The 13,184-nt window shown below is 41.2% G+C and overlaps 1 protein-coding gene across 1 annotated transcript in view; it reads right to left on the bottom strand.

Annotated features, from left to right (window-relative positions):
- Positions 1–13,184, bottom strand: part of ABHD5 (abhydrolase domain containing 5, lysophosphatidic acid acyltransferase) — a 34,509-nt gene that overhangs the window by 14,219 nt on the left and 7,106 nt on the right. The window contains exons 2-3 of the mRNA XM_072651088.1: positions 5,871–5,956; positions 1,055–1,427 (exon numbers count right to left, since the gene is read on the bottom strand). Of these exons, the coding sequence (XP_072507189.1) occupies positions 1,055–1,427; positions 5,871–5,956 (459 nt within the window). The remainder of the gene's footprint in view (positions 1–1,054; positions 1,428–5,870; positions 5,957–13,184) is intronic.

Below are 13,184 nucleotides of genomic sequence, written 5' to 3'. Positions count from 1 at the left end.
CCCAGATGGCTTATGTGTAACCTGGTCATCCTGTTGGAAATTATTTTATATAATTAATGTAACCACAGCAAACATTACAGCTTCCCTTCAGAGTTGATATAACTCATCAATGGAATGGTTTGTTACTTAAAGCAATTCAAAAAGATGTCTTAACAAATCAGTCGGGGTCCAAATAGTCTATAAGGCTGTATCCAGCCCAAATTTTATGTGACGACATAATTGTTGACAACACTTAATTAACATCTGAAATTAGTGAATAAGTTTCTTCTCTTCTTTACCACTCTTGTTTCTTTACTGAAATGTTGACAAATATGACATAATAAAATGATTCAGAGACTAGTTAAATAAGAGGGATGAGAAACAAGGCAATTTACACATGAAATAAATGTTTTTCTATGCAAAAATGTCTAGTCAAGGATTTTATAGTACGTACAAACAATACTTCTCATAAACAGGAAAGCCCTCTCCTAATTCCTACATCATTCCAACAGGGTATTCTGAAGAAGGAAAGGACCACCTGGTAGGTGTGACATTCTGTCTGGCTGATCACAGAGCACTAGAAATGCAAATGCAACAGATCCAAGGTGAGTTTACTCAGAGTCAAGGACAAGCAGTGCCAGGTAGCACACTGCTCTGGCTTCAATCTTGCACATTCAGAGCCCAAACATGTCCTTCTTAACCCCTTCTAGGAAAAAGACAATCTTTTCTTCAAGCTTCCAACCTCCACAGAGCAAACATTGCAGAATTTGGGCCAACCAGAAGAGGTGACTATAACCTTTGGAAAGACCCTGGAGGGGAAATTTCCACATTTCATCTTCCCGGGAATTTTTTTTTTAATGACAAGCACTTACTCTGACTGGCTCACACATTTCACTGCCCTGATAAAAGAAAGCCAAGACCCAATTATGTTTTTGTTACTAATATGATGAAGTATGTTTCTAATTTTCCTAATATTGAAGCAGCCCTGCAATGCTAGTGTAAATCTGGTCTGACAAATGAATGATGTGATCTCTTCCAGCTTTATGATTCTATGACTCTGCTGCCCTCACTTTACCTTGATGGATACTTCAGTGCATAAGCAGCAGCCAAGAATCCACCCAGATTGTGTCCGAGCAAGATCACTGTGTCCACACCTAGAGCACATCTCCACTCTTCAATTGCGTCCACAAACTGGTCCTCAGCTTCTACTGCGTCAGCACCAAACTGTGGTCTGCTACTCCGCCCAAATCCCAGCAGGTCCAGAGCATACACGGGTCTGTTTTCACAAAGATCTGCAAAGTTGAGTGCCCAGAGTCCGACACCACCTCCAAAACCATGGAGGAGGACAAGCGGAGTCTTCTGTACAATGTCCTGAGAAAATTTTAGGGTCCATATTTTATTTCCACTGGATATGCAAACAGATTCTTTTTTGTATGGACAGGGCACACCTGAAGAAAACAGAAAACAAGAGAAATTTTGCTTAATTTAACCACACTATTTTTGGGAAAGAGAATATACTCTTAATTAACATCTAAAAATATATATCCCATTGTAAGATCACTGATTTATACTAATTCTAATAGCTTAAATATAAAACTTGTACAACAGCTAGTTGTTGAAACAATGACTTTAAATATGAGAAAGGCCTAGATGGTGGTCTCCTGTTCCTCTCTAGAGTGCTGTACTTTGAGCATAAAAATCTGGTTGAGTCTCTAGATTTAGACAATGTTCATCATGCTTTGGTCCAGAGAAAAATCAACAAGCATTTATTGAGTACCTACTATGTGCCAGGCATTGTCTTTTTAAATAAACCCAGACCTAAAAATACAGGACAATCCTCATAAAAATATGGGGCAAGGTAGAATATGAAAAAGAAGACTTTGTATTAAAATCTAACCAAGAAGTTTCAGTATTTTAAAAATAGAGATCAAACAAAGTAGTTCAGAACTAGGAGAAAGAGCAATGAACAAGAAACCTGGGGTTCAGTTTCAGCTCTGCTACTAACCCACTATGTGGCCTTTGGGTAAATCAACTCCTTGGGGCTTCAGTTTTTCTCATTGATAAAATGGCAGGGACAGGCTAGTTGGAAGAGCTTTAAGGTCCCTTTTGGTTCTAAAATTCAGTGCTTCTGAATCAGCAGGTGTATCTGATGAATGGAAAACTGTAAGGGGAACCAGCAGCATTCTAAGTGGGAGAGATGTGTGGCCCACATATCAGATGCCCAAGGGGATGCACACCTGGAGAAAAACAATGTTGCCGAGGAACTAAATGGAAGAAAAATTTCATATAAACTCCAAGAAAATTCAAAGGTGAGAGGTGTAGAACAAAACAGAAAGAATCAGAGGGTATTCAAGCTATTTTAGTCCAGCAATAAAGAGTTCTGTCATCTAGAAGGGCCTATGACACCCAGTGAAGAGGAGTTTCATTAAAAAAAAAAAAAAAAAAAGGTGGTAGTGAAAGGTGGAAAGAGAGGACCATGAAGACAACTATAGCCACTGGCCTTGGGGAGGTGGCTAACTTAATGGGCATGGACAACCACTGCTCTTAGGAGAAGATTTAATCCTTTAAAACCATGGGGCACAGTCACTGCCTCAGTTAGGAAATAAAGCTGAGTTAAAGACTACCTAACCATAAAACTGCAACACGACAAACTTCAATTGCACACTTTGGGCCATGAAATGGCCACCCCCTAAGTTCTGTAACTCTGCTAGTACTGTGGAGGTACAGAAAAGAGCAGGGAGCTAAGGAAGAAGGGCCAGCCCAGAGCCACTGCCTCTTCTGCAGCTAAGGGTTCCGTCCCATTTCATCACACAACTCAAAGAAAACTCCTTCTATTCAGCAATCCGAACAACTGGCGCTGGATTAAGGAAGGCCATTCAGAATAGAGAATGGGAGACCATGTTTTCAGTTCACAGGCTAAAGCAGTTTGAACAGAACGCTACCTTAGATGTCCTACAAGCAAGTTCTCAAGACCAAGAAGCAGCACTTGGAACAATGCCACTCAAAACCTTTTCTGTTTTATGTAAAGCAGGATTTACAAAAGGATTTGTCAAACGCAAATTTCTATTCCAAGTGGAAAGAGGGCTGGACTTTGAGGCAGGAGGACCCTACTTAGAATCCTGCCTTGAACATTTACTAGCTGTGTGACCTTGGGGCAGTCACTTAATCTTTCCTGGCTTTAGTTTCCTCACCTGGAAAATGAGGAGGGCAAACCTGATCATCTCTAAGGTCCCTTCTAGCTCATAAATTATGATCCTGTCTTAAGTATATGAAGCTACTTCCAATCTATTTTCAAGTCATCACATAAATTAAGATTGCCCCACCTCTAGATAAAAAATGTCACTCACTCCTTCCCTATTCAAACATAAAAACAAAGAGATTCACACATAAATGCCATATCTCAAAATGCCTCATTGTCAATTTATTTGTATACTTTATGTTCTGAGTCTTTACTAAACTCCCTCCCTAACCCTCATCAGAGGGTGGTGTGGACCATGAATTCTCCAAAGCCCAAATTCTCTTACCCTAAATGCCAGCAGACTGGAAACCTTCCAAGGTATCCCAGATTCTCCAATATGGTCCCAGCACCTGACCACATCGGTCACAGGGCAAGAGCCTAGCTAAATTTGCAGAGTTTCACCACCAGAATGTTGGTGACAAAACAATGAATATTTCCAGCAACAGCAAAACATAAAGATTGTCTACAAAGTGAGAAGGAAGTACACACATTGCTGAAATCAAGGGATCACATCGACTTCAACACTCCCTCTAGCCCTGAAAGCAGATTAGGATCACAGAACAAGAACTGGAAGGGAGAGGCGAGAGCTAAACTATGACCGAATAATCAGAAAGTGCTTTTCGCCACTGTCACCAAGGCAGTCTGGTCTAACTTCTTTTCATTAATTTCACTAATTTCTCCCTGAAAGCTCCCAAAGAGCTGCCCATGCGGGGCTTAGCAAAGTTCACCTCTCACCAAGATATCAATACAGCAGGGCCATTCTGGGGTCTGCTGCCACTGGAGAGGGACAATACACTGTGCTGACCTCCAACACAGGAAGGAATCTCATTTAGTGTGTGAATGCAATTTTCCTTATTCCCTTTAGTGGCTCTTTGCAACACTACAAACTCAGGAAATATTCTGTCAGGTCTGTCAACCCTATTTCTTGCCTTGTAACCCACATGTGACTGTTCCAAACCTCTTCTTTGTCTTCCCAATGACACGTTCTCATCCCCCAAACTCAATTCATGCAGACAGCCTTATACTAGCACTGAGGCAGCTCATAAGGGTCCTTGGGTCTCCTTCCCCAAACCTCCTCAGCACATCTTCCAAACATCCCTCCAAGGCCACCCCAACACTATTGCCTCTACGTCTGTCCCACTGGGATTTTTCTCCACCAGATATGCCCTCTCTCATATATTCAATCATCCCTTTGTCACTGGTTCCTTCCTAGAAACATGCTCAGGACATCCTAATCAATCAACATTAACACTAGAAGGCTCCTTCTCCCTTGTCTAGTCACCAACCCTTCTCTCACCCTCCTCTGGGGAAAAGCTGTTGAGCTTTCACTCACTACCCTCTTGCCAACAGGTCTCTGACCTGAGCACTCTGATGAAATTGCTCTCTCCAAGATCACCAAAGACTGTCACCTGACTGCCAAATCTTGCTTTTTTTTAGCCCCATCCTCTTTGACCTGACACCAGCCTCTCCTGATTCTCCTCCTTTGTCTTGTCCTCATCCTGACCCTTTAACACAGGGGCTCCGGCCAGCTTTTATCCTCTCTCCTGCCATCTCATTCATTCTCTCTCACCACTTCAACTATCTCCTCCAAGTAGGTGACTTTCCAGGCCTGAAGTCTCAATACTAAATTCCAAATCTACCACCCCCAAATAACCTTGAGACCTCTTTTGAATGTTTTTGAATGTTCCATCCACAAGTTCATTGTCACACGTCCTAAATCCACTCCTTCTGAAGTCACTTATTTGTTGTGAATGTGTTCACCAATGTTTACCAGTCAAGTGTCCCAGGTCAGGAATTGCAGAATTCTCTCTAACTCTTTCCTCGCCAAGTCTAGTTGATCCCATCTTTTTAACATCTCTCACATCTGTTCTCTCCACTCCCCATCGTGCCTGTTCTAGTATTACCAGGGTCCATGCCACTGCCTTCTCATGCATGGGCATGGTCACGGCACTTATTCAACCCCAGTATGCAGACTTCTTCTGGCATGCCTACTGAGCAAAGTTCCCATTTCTCTGCCCACCTTTCAAGGCTCTCCACAACCTGGCACTTCCCTCTCTCTCTAGAGTTGTCCCCAAAGTCTTAGCACAGCCTGAAGTCTGAAGCCCTGTGCTCTTTGCTCCAACCAAACTGGACAGTTGCCTGATGCTAGATCTCTGCTCAGGCTGCTGCCTTTCCAGAACCACCAACCTTCCCTCATGGTTCCTACACGAATCCCAACTATCCCAAACATCCCATGAAAACTCAACTCCAATGCTGCTCTCCAAAGTGCTTTCTCTGTTAACTGCCACTTTTGAACTCCACTCCCCTTCACACCCTAGGACACTGTGAATGATAGCTTTCCATCTTGGTTTCTATTTCCCCTCATTAGATGAGAGGATATGGATAGCGCTGTATCTAAATGCTGTATCTCACCCATTGTCTAATACCTCGGTAAACAGCAGGCACTCCAAGAATATTTGATGCTGCTGAAACTGGAAAGGACTTTCTTAATTATCTAGTCCACTCCCTTCCTTTAACTGATGGAAAACTGAAGCCCAGACAAATGGAGAGATTCCTCCAAAATCTTAGCGATATGGAGGCCAATATGGCCATTGGTGCTGTACCACCACTTAATCTCCTTTAGGTCTGTGTCCCAAGAGGGCAAAAAACTCACATTTCAAGATCTTTTCCTCAGCTTGTTTCAGGAGGGATGAAGATGTTGGACACCAAGTGGGAAGCCAGCTGGTCAGCCATCCTGACCTGCACCAATGAAAACAGAATATAATAGATATGTTACAAGTCAGAAAGAAAGAATTCAAAAGTATGGTGAAGCCCATTTAGTCCTGCCCTGGCCAGTGGAGAGAGGGCTGGCCTTGGATCCAGGAAAGCCTGGCTTCCCCGACAGCTGCTTGGCCTTGGGCAAGTGACTAAACTTCTTGTTGCTCTAGGCAGAGAAGGTACAAGATCTGTGTGGGTGGAGGTTTTCTCATTTGAAACTGGCCAGTCTGCCAATGAAGTCACATCCGGGCCTTCAGGAATTCAGTCTACGTGGTGACGAGATTTGTTACATTCAGTATAGTCAGAGTCAGCCCCCATACCTGCATATAGTCTAGATCATAAAACCTACCTTGTTTTCCATCGATGGTTCCATTACGAAATAACAATGTAAACAAGGAGGAAGGCATCTTACAAAGCAAGTACGCCAGGTCCCCCCCTCCAAGTACACAGAATTATTATTATGTATATTAGAGTATGATGCCAAGGTCCCACAGTCACTAAACAAGCAGAATCCAGATGTGGACCCAAGACTTTTTATTCTTAAACCCAAACTCTTTCTAGTCTACTCTATTTCTTCACTAAAAAATGGGTAAAACAAGAGAGTGATAAAAAAAAGAGCCTTCCCTTGCTCTAGAGAAACATTCCTTCAATGTACAAAATGACTCATCAGAGTAGTAGCAGTAAAGGATAAACCAAAAAACCAGAGAGCCGAGCCTTGGGGAGACTGTTTGGTGGTTAAGCTGGTGCTTTAGGAAGGGGAGAGCAAGCTTGTGGCAGAAATAATGATTATGAATAATAATGACAATGCTAGCATTTTTATAGTACCAAAAGACATGGTGTAATAGGAGGAGCAGTGACCTTGGAGTCACAGACCTGAGCACTACTTAATCCTCCCCTGACATTTGGTACAGCTAGGGACCACAGCACTGGGTCAACCCAAAGGCCTCGATTAACTTCAGGCGCCATTACCCTTACCAGTACAAATGACCAACACACATATCAAAAGTTCAGATCTACCCTCAGTGTAAAGATTAAGAAAATTCCCAAACTGGTCTACGTAAAAACAAAAATGTATGTCTGTAAAATAAAATCTACTTGTGTGTGCTAGAGGGGGAGAGGGGTTGTGGGGAGGTGTGGGAGTAGGTGTGGGTGATGATATCTGATCCAGGGCTTAGCTAATTTTAAAAAAATTCTACTTCCATTGAGTTGAAAAAAGCACTCTACTGAAGACAATCAAGTTAGTAAGAGTCACTCTTTTTTCTGAATATGTTTTCTCTGCCCTTGACCAGAAGCACATGAGACAACTTCTCATGTTAGACCATATAAACATGGAGTCTTACCAAGAAGAAGGTATTTATGACTCCATCTCAACCACGTTCTTAAGCAAATAGGCTTCAAATCACAGCAAACTTCTCTGCCAGGGAGTAGCAGAGGTCAATACAGATCAAAATTAAAGTGAAAGAATGAAATTTAATTTATTATTATATTGCTCCACTGACCTGCAACCAAGAAATTACTGCAAAGAAAAGACCAGCACAATCTTTGTTCCAGTCTAAAACCATTAAAATAACTTTTTTCAACACCGCTGTCTAATATGGGAAACACTTACCCCTTCCTATTCAATCACATGGATGCTCTGGCACAAACGAGATTAATATTTTGAAAGAGCAAAGACATTATCATCTCCAAATTATTTTGATTGCCATGACTGACAACTCAAAAATATTTCTGCAATTTCCAGACTAACATTTTATTAAAACCTGTTACTCTTCAAATACGAAAAGAAAGTCAGACACTGGCTATTAACAATGCTTGTAAAGAAAAATTTTAAAACACAAGAAAATATCTAAACACAAATCTGTTTTTAATAAAAACACTAATCAAATACTGAATTTTTCACTTTAATTAAACAAAATAATGCTCTCTCCCCAATCCTTCAGGGTTTATTTTTTAGCATCAAGAAATCAGTCCATTTTACTTTAACCACCAGATTATAAACCACTTGAGTCTACAAATCTGCGCCCTCCTTTTATTGCCTTGCCTTCCATAAGTTCCTACTTCCCTCCGTCACCTACACAGTGACTTTAGCCTCATGATCTCTGGAGGTCTCTTTCAACTCTAACATTCTACGATTCTATAGAACAAAAATCTGGTAAATATTTTCTTCCCATAATCTACTGCTTCCTCATCTTATTGGAACCCTTTTGTCCCAACAGAAAGCCCATATTGCCTTGGTTTTCTGGACCTCTTTCAACCACTAGCACTTGGTTTCCTTCCCTCTGTTTTCCAGGTTCCTTTCTTTACTCGTGTGGATAGCAGAGTGAAAAAAGCATTCTGGGGACAAGCGTGAGAGAAGCATGACACGAGATCCTGCAATTCTTTTGAGAGCACAAAATCCACAAAAACAAATAAATCTCATGTAAAGAAAAGTAGTGAGCAAGCTCTCTGAAAGGTTCTTCTAGGCCTACCACTCAAGAATTATGTGGGAGAGCCAGGGCCATCATGTGAGAGTAAAAGTGATCTCGTTGTATTTGGGCAGATAGCTGAGGATACTTAAAGCATTTTCATTTATGGCTCAATCCTTGGGTCTGTCCATCCACAAAAGACAGAAGTACCCGAGAAATCTATCAGAGAAAGCCCACTTATCAATAGTACACAAAGTCCTACAAGTTTCTTCTTCATGAGAAAATCAAGTTTTACACTGGGCCCTAACCAGGAATAGGGTCAGGCTCACCAGTTAGACAGTGAGTCATGTTAGAACCACACCAAGGATCCAGGCTGCAAAGGGTTCTATCCAAAAACCCAAAACAAATGCGAATAGGGTTGGTCCTTTTAGTAAGCAGAAGTCCACAGCAATAAGGGTTTCTAAAAACTATCTTTGTAGTCATTGAAAGAGGTATAATTAGATGGAATAATATAAGTAAATTCTGTACTGACCTAACAGTAACAGATTAAGAGAAGGTATAAATAAGTAATTATTTACACTCAAGTTACTGTGCTGAAAATACTTTTTTTAGGAAAACAAAAGATTTCTCCTACAAAAGAATTGCTACCAAATATACTTTTTAAAGGTCTTTAACCCTGTAATATATTAACCCTAGTAATTTCTTTGTTTTGTTAAGTCAAGCTATTTGACAATCTAGAGCATTACTAAATCTGAATTACATAATCTATAGATATTATGAAAGAGTCAAAGATTTCGAAGAAAATGTTCACTCAGCAGGCTGGGTTACTTTCACAAGAAGGTCTTAAAGAACATATTTCTAATTATTTTATGAAATATCTTTCTAGTATTTTGGTTTTATTTTAAGTGGCCACTGTCTTTGGTACAATGCTGCTCATACCCACTATGGTTCTTTCTATAGCCTTTCAGGGCAGTTACCTGTTGGGGTTCGAGACGATGCTATTCCACAAGCTTTAAAAGGGGAGCTTTTATGGCAGTGAGGATCACAGGATCAGCCAGTCAGCCTCCTAGCATTTCTGAATCACTTACTATTTGTCATTCACTGTGGTAAACGCTGGGGATACAAGAAAGGACAAAAACACTGACCCTGCTGCCCTCAAGAAGCTCACAGCCTAATGGGGGGGAGAAACCATGCACATTACTGGGTACAAAGAAAGCATATAGGGGGTAGATTAGAAAGTAATCTCAGAGGGAAAAAGAAACAGAAAAGGGACCAGGAAGATGCTCCAAAGAAGTGGGGTTTCAGCTGAATCTTGAAGGAACTCAAAGGGGGACATTTCTGGGACATGGTGATGGAGTCTGTCATATCCCAAGAACTGTAAGACAGCCAGGGAAACCAGAGCACAGAGCAAGTGGAGAGCAATAAAAGGCAAGCGTGGAAAAGGCAGAAAGGCAGTAAGCTGCCAAGGGCTTTAAAAGCCAAACTGAACAGGGAGCCGATGGAGTTTACCGAGCAGAGGAGTAACCAGTCAGACTTCCCCTTTGGCAGCTGAATAAAGGATGGGGGAGAGTGAAGGGACTCAGGCCGGTGCTACAGTCCTGACTGTGTGACTGGAGAGAAGCAGACTGTGAAGGGTAAAAAGGTATCTGACGACAACAGACTGAGGAACTAAGGATGACAGCAAAGTTGTGAGCCTGGCAACAAGGAGAATGGTGGAGCATAGTGGTGTGCGGGGGGTACACCTCTGTTATGGGGGCTTGTGAGCCCTTTTCAGGGCTGCTCATCCACCTTTGGTATCCACCTGATTCACCCAACCCTCAATTGGGACTCCAAGAAGCTGTAGCATACACAACAGCCTCACCCCAGTAAATGGTCTTAGCAGACAGGCTAAAACTGGGTTGAGGGTAACCAACAGGCCTCAAACTCATTGGTGACTTAGGGGATATCTACCCCAAGCATGTAAAGACCTTTTCCTAGAGGAATGGGCAGACAAGGACAATTTGTTCCAGAACATGAGGTCAGATATCAAAGATGCCAAGGTCATCCACTGCATCCTGGGCCAGTCATCCTGACTTTTGCCCCGCTAATAATTCTATGACTCTGGAAGAGAGAATGAGGCTGACAACTTTGTGCAATTCTGCCTCGCTTAAAACCAATTCACTCAGGAGGCCAGGCATCACCCATGATGTCAATGGTTGTCTTAGAAAAGAAAGGACAGACAACAACAATAAGAAAGTACCTTGGACTATAACAGGAAAGTTGAAAAGAGAAAACAAAAATTAGGAAGAAGAAAGTTAAAGATGGAAAGAAAATTTCTGTTTTGAACATAAAATGAATTTGAGATGCCTATGGAACATCCAACTCAAGAATGCTTATGCAGGCCTGGCTATGGAGATGGGGTATCATCTGCAAAAAGATAAGATTAAGTCCATGGGGAAAGGGACTTCCAGGTGAAAGAGTCTAGAGGGAGAAGAGAAGAGGGTCCAGGACAAGGCTTTGTTAGTGGACATAACCTGGATGAAAAAGACACTGAGCAAAACAAACTCCAGCAAAGGAGAACCAAGGATGAACAGTTTCATAAAAACCCAGAGAGGAGAGGAATTTCAGAAGATGATGATCAATAATGTCAAAAGTTTCAGAAAGGTCAAGAAAGATGAGGAATGAAAAATAGGCATTAGATTTAGCAATTAACAGATCTCTGGTAACTCTGGAGAAAGGTCAGAAACCAGAATGCAGGAAGTTTGGAAACATGAGAGGAGAGAAACTGGAAGGGTCTAGTGTAGACAGCTTTCTTAAAGAATTTAGCTGAGATGAGAGTCATCACTGAGAACTTCAATTTTCCAAATTTGATCCAATCGAATTCTCTTGCCTACTCATTTCTCACTGTCACACTTAAAGGCTTGACTCAGGAAGCTGCCAGTTCAAACGCATGTTATCATCTACACAGTATGTGTCCTTCATCTGCTTTGCAGATGACCAGGCAGATCTCAAGCAGCCACAGAAACTATAACTAGGATCCCTTTTTTTGTAACCTGAAGTACCAAAGGCAATTGGGCTGTCAATATTCATGAAAATATCTGAATTTTTTTTCCAATAGTAAGGTTTTCTCTAAAAACCAGTAACATTTGAATGAAAGAACCATTTATTAAGCATTTATTGGGTACCAAGTCCTGCACTAAGCACCAGGGATACAATAAAAAAAGCCAGAGAGTGGTTGTTCTCAAGGAGCTCACATTCACTTGGGGGCAAAGGCTTATTAACTGGACGTGTCATTTCCTGTCCCTGAGTAAATGTTTGTGCCCAGAATGAATTCCCTTCTGGTCTCTGCTTTTCATGTTCAGCTAAGGAGCTACCTTATCTTCCTTCTCCCTCAGTGAAGTTTTCCTGTATCTCCCCATTTGATAGCAATATCTCCCTCCTCAAATGTCCCTAAAGAACCTTGCCTGGATCTTTCCTTTGTCCCTCTCACTCCAGACCTTTTATTATAGTTAAATGTGTACATGTGATATCCCACCTTTAATAGAATGTATTTCTAGAAGACAGGGAATGTCATTAAAAAAAACCCAACTTTGTTAATCATGAACTTGGGACATGTTGAGCCTACTAATTTCTTAAGTCTATTTTATCCTATGCAAAAAGAAAAAGGTTAGTCACAAGTGCACTTCTCTTTTTTTGCAGGAGTAGGGAACCTCTGATTTTAGCCATATGGGAAACTTTCATTCCGCAAACTCCTTTCATCAAAGCAGTTTGGCAACTGGTCTGTAACCTACTAGGCACAGAGTTGCCTTGGACACTGAGAAATAAAATGACTCTACGATCACACAACTTAGTGTTGGGGAAGACATGTGCCCAAGTCTGCTTACTCCTGAGGAGAACCATCTAGATGATATAGTTAAAACTCACATAATCCTTTAAGGTTTGCAAAGGACTTTACATATGTGATTTCACTTAAATTTAAAAAATCTTGTCAATCTAAATGAACAAGTGATGGCTTCTCTTTTAGATTAGTGGTAATCACAACAACATGACTTTGGAGTTACACTGGTACTCACTATCTTGCACGAGAGTCATATAACTACTGTATGGTCTCTAGAACTGGATAGAGAAATTGGTTGTAAGCTAAAAAGTCTCAAGCTAGAATGCCACAGGACAAATATTAAATGTATTTTAGGTGGTTCTGTTAAAAAATATATTCCCCTCCTTTACTGCTCAGCTTCCCTCTCACATCACTGACAACCATTCTGGAATCAAACATTTAAACAGTGTGTCACCCAACCATGCAAAAAGATGACATGTATTTTTTATTATCAAGTTGCTTAACAAGCCAATGACGTTTCTTTGGGTTAGTTTTGAAAATCAAGTTTCTTCCACACGATTGGCAAAAGGATAAAAACATAAGAGGCCTAAAGCTAATGTCTCATATGTTGAACATCTACTATTAATAACCATTCATCAAAATTCAGAAGGAAGGCTTCTTACTGACCACAATAGTGATGAATCAATGGATCAATTCCATGCTTTAAAAGATCAGTAAATTCTCAACTTGTTAGCTCACTGGGCAATACTATTCTTTGCTACAAAGAATCTGGAATGATTGGCATTTTTCTGCCATGCCACTGTTTCCACTCTCTACCTTTTAGTCCCTCCCTCCCTCCCTGAAGAGGTGCTCTCCTGACTGAGGATTACTCACCACATCTAGCCACCTGTTTTCCACCTTTTCTGGGAAGAAAAATCAAATCTCCACTCATTCCTGGAAATGGTGTGTATATTACTTGCCCTATGACTCCAGTCACCATCCCAGTGAT

The sequence above is a fragment of the Notamacropus eugenii genome, chromosome 3 (genome assembly GCF_028372415.1).
Source record: "Notamacropus eugenii isolate mMacEug1 chromosome 3, mMacEug1.pri_v2, whole genome shotgun sequence".
Lineage (NCBI taxonomy): Eukaryota > Metazoa > Chordata > Mammalia > Diprotodontia > Macropodidae > Notamacropus > Notamacropus eugenii.
Note: the sequence above shows the minus strand (reverse complement) of the source record. Positions and strands in the feature narration are given on the sequence as shown.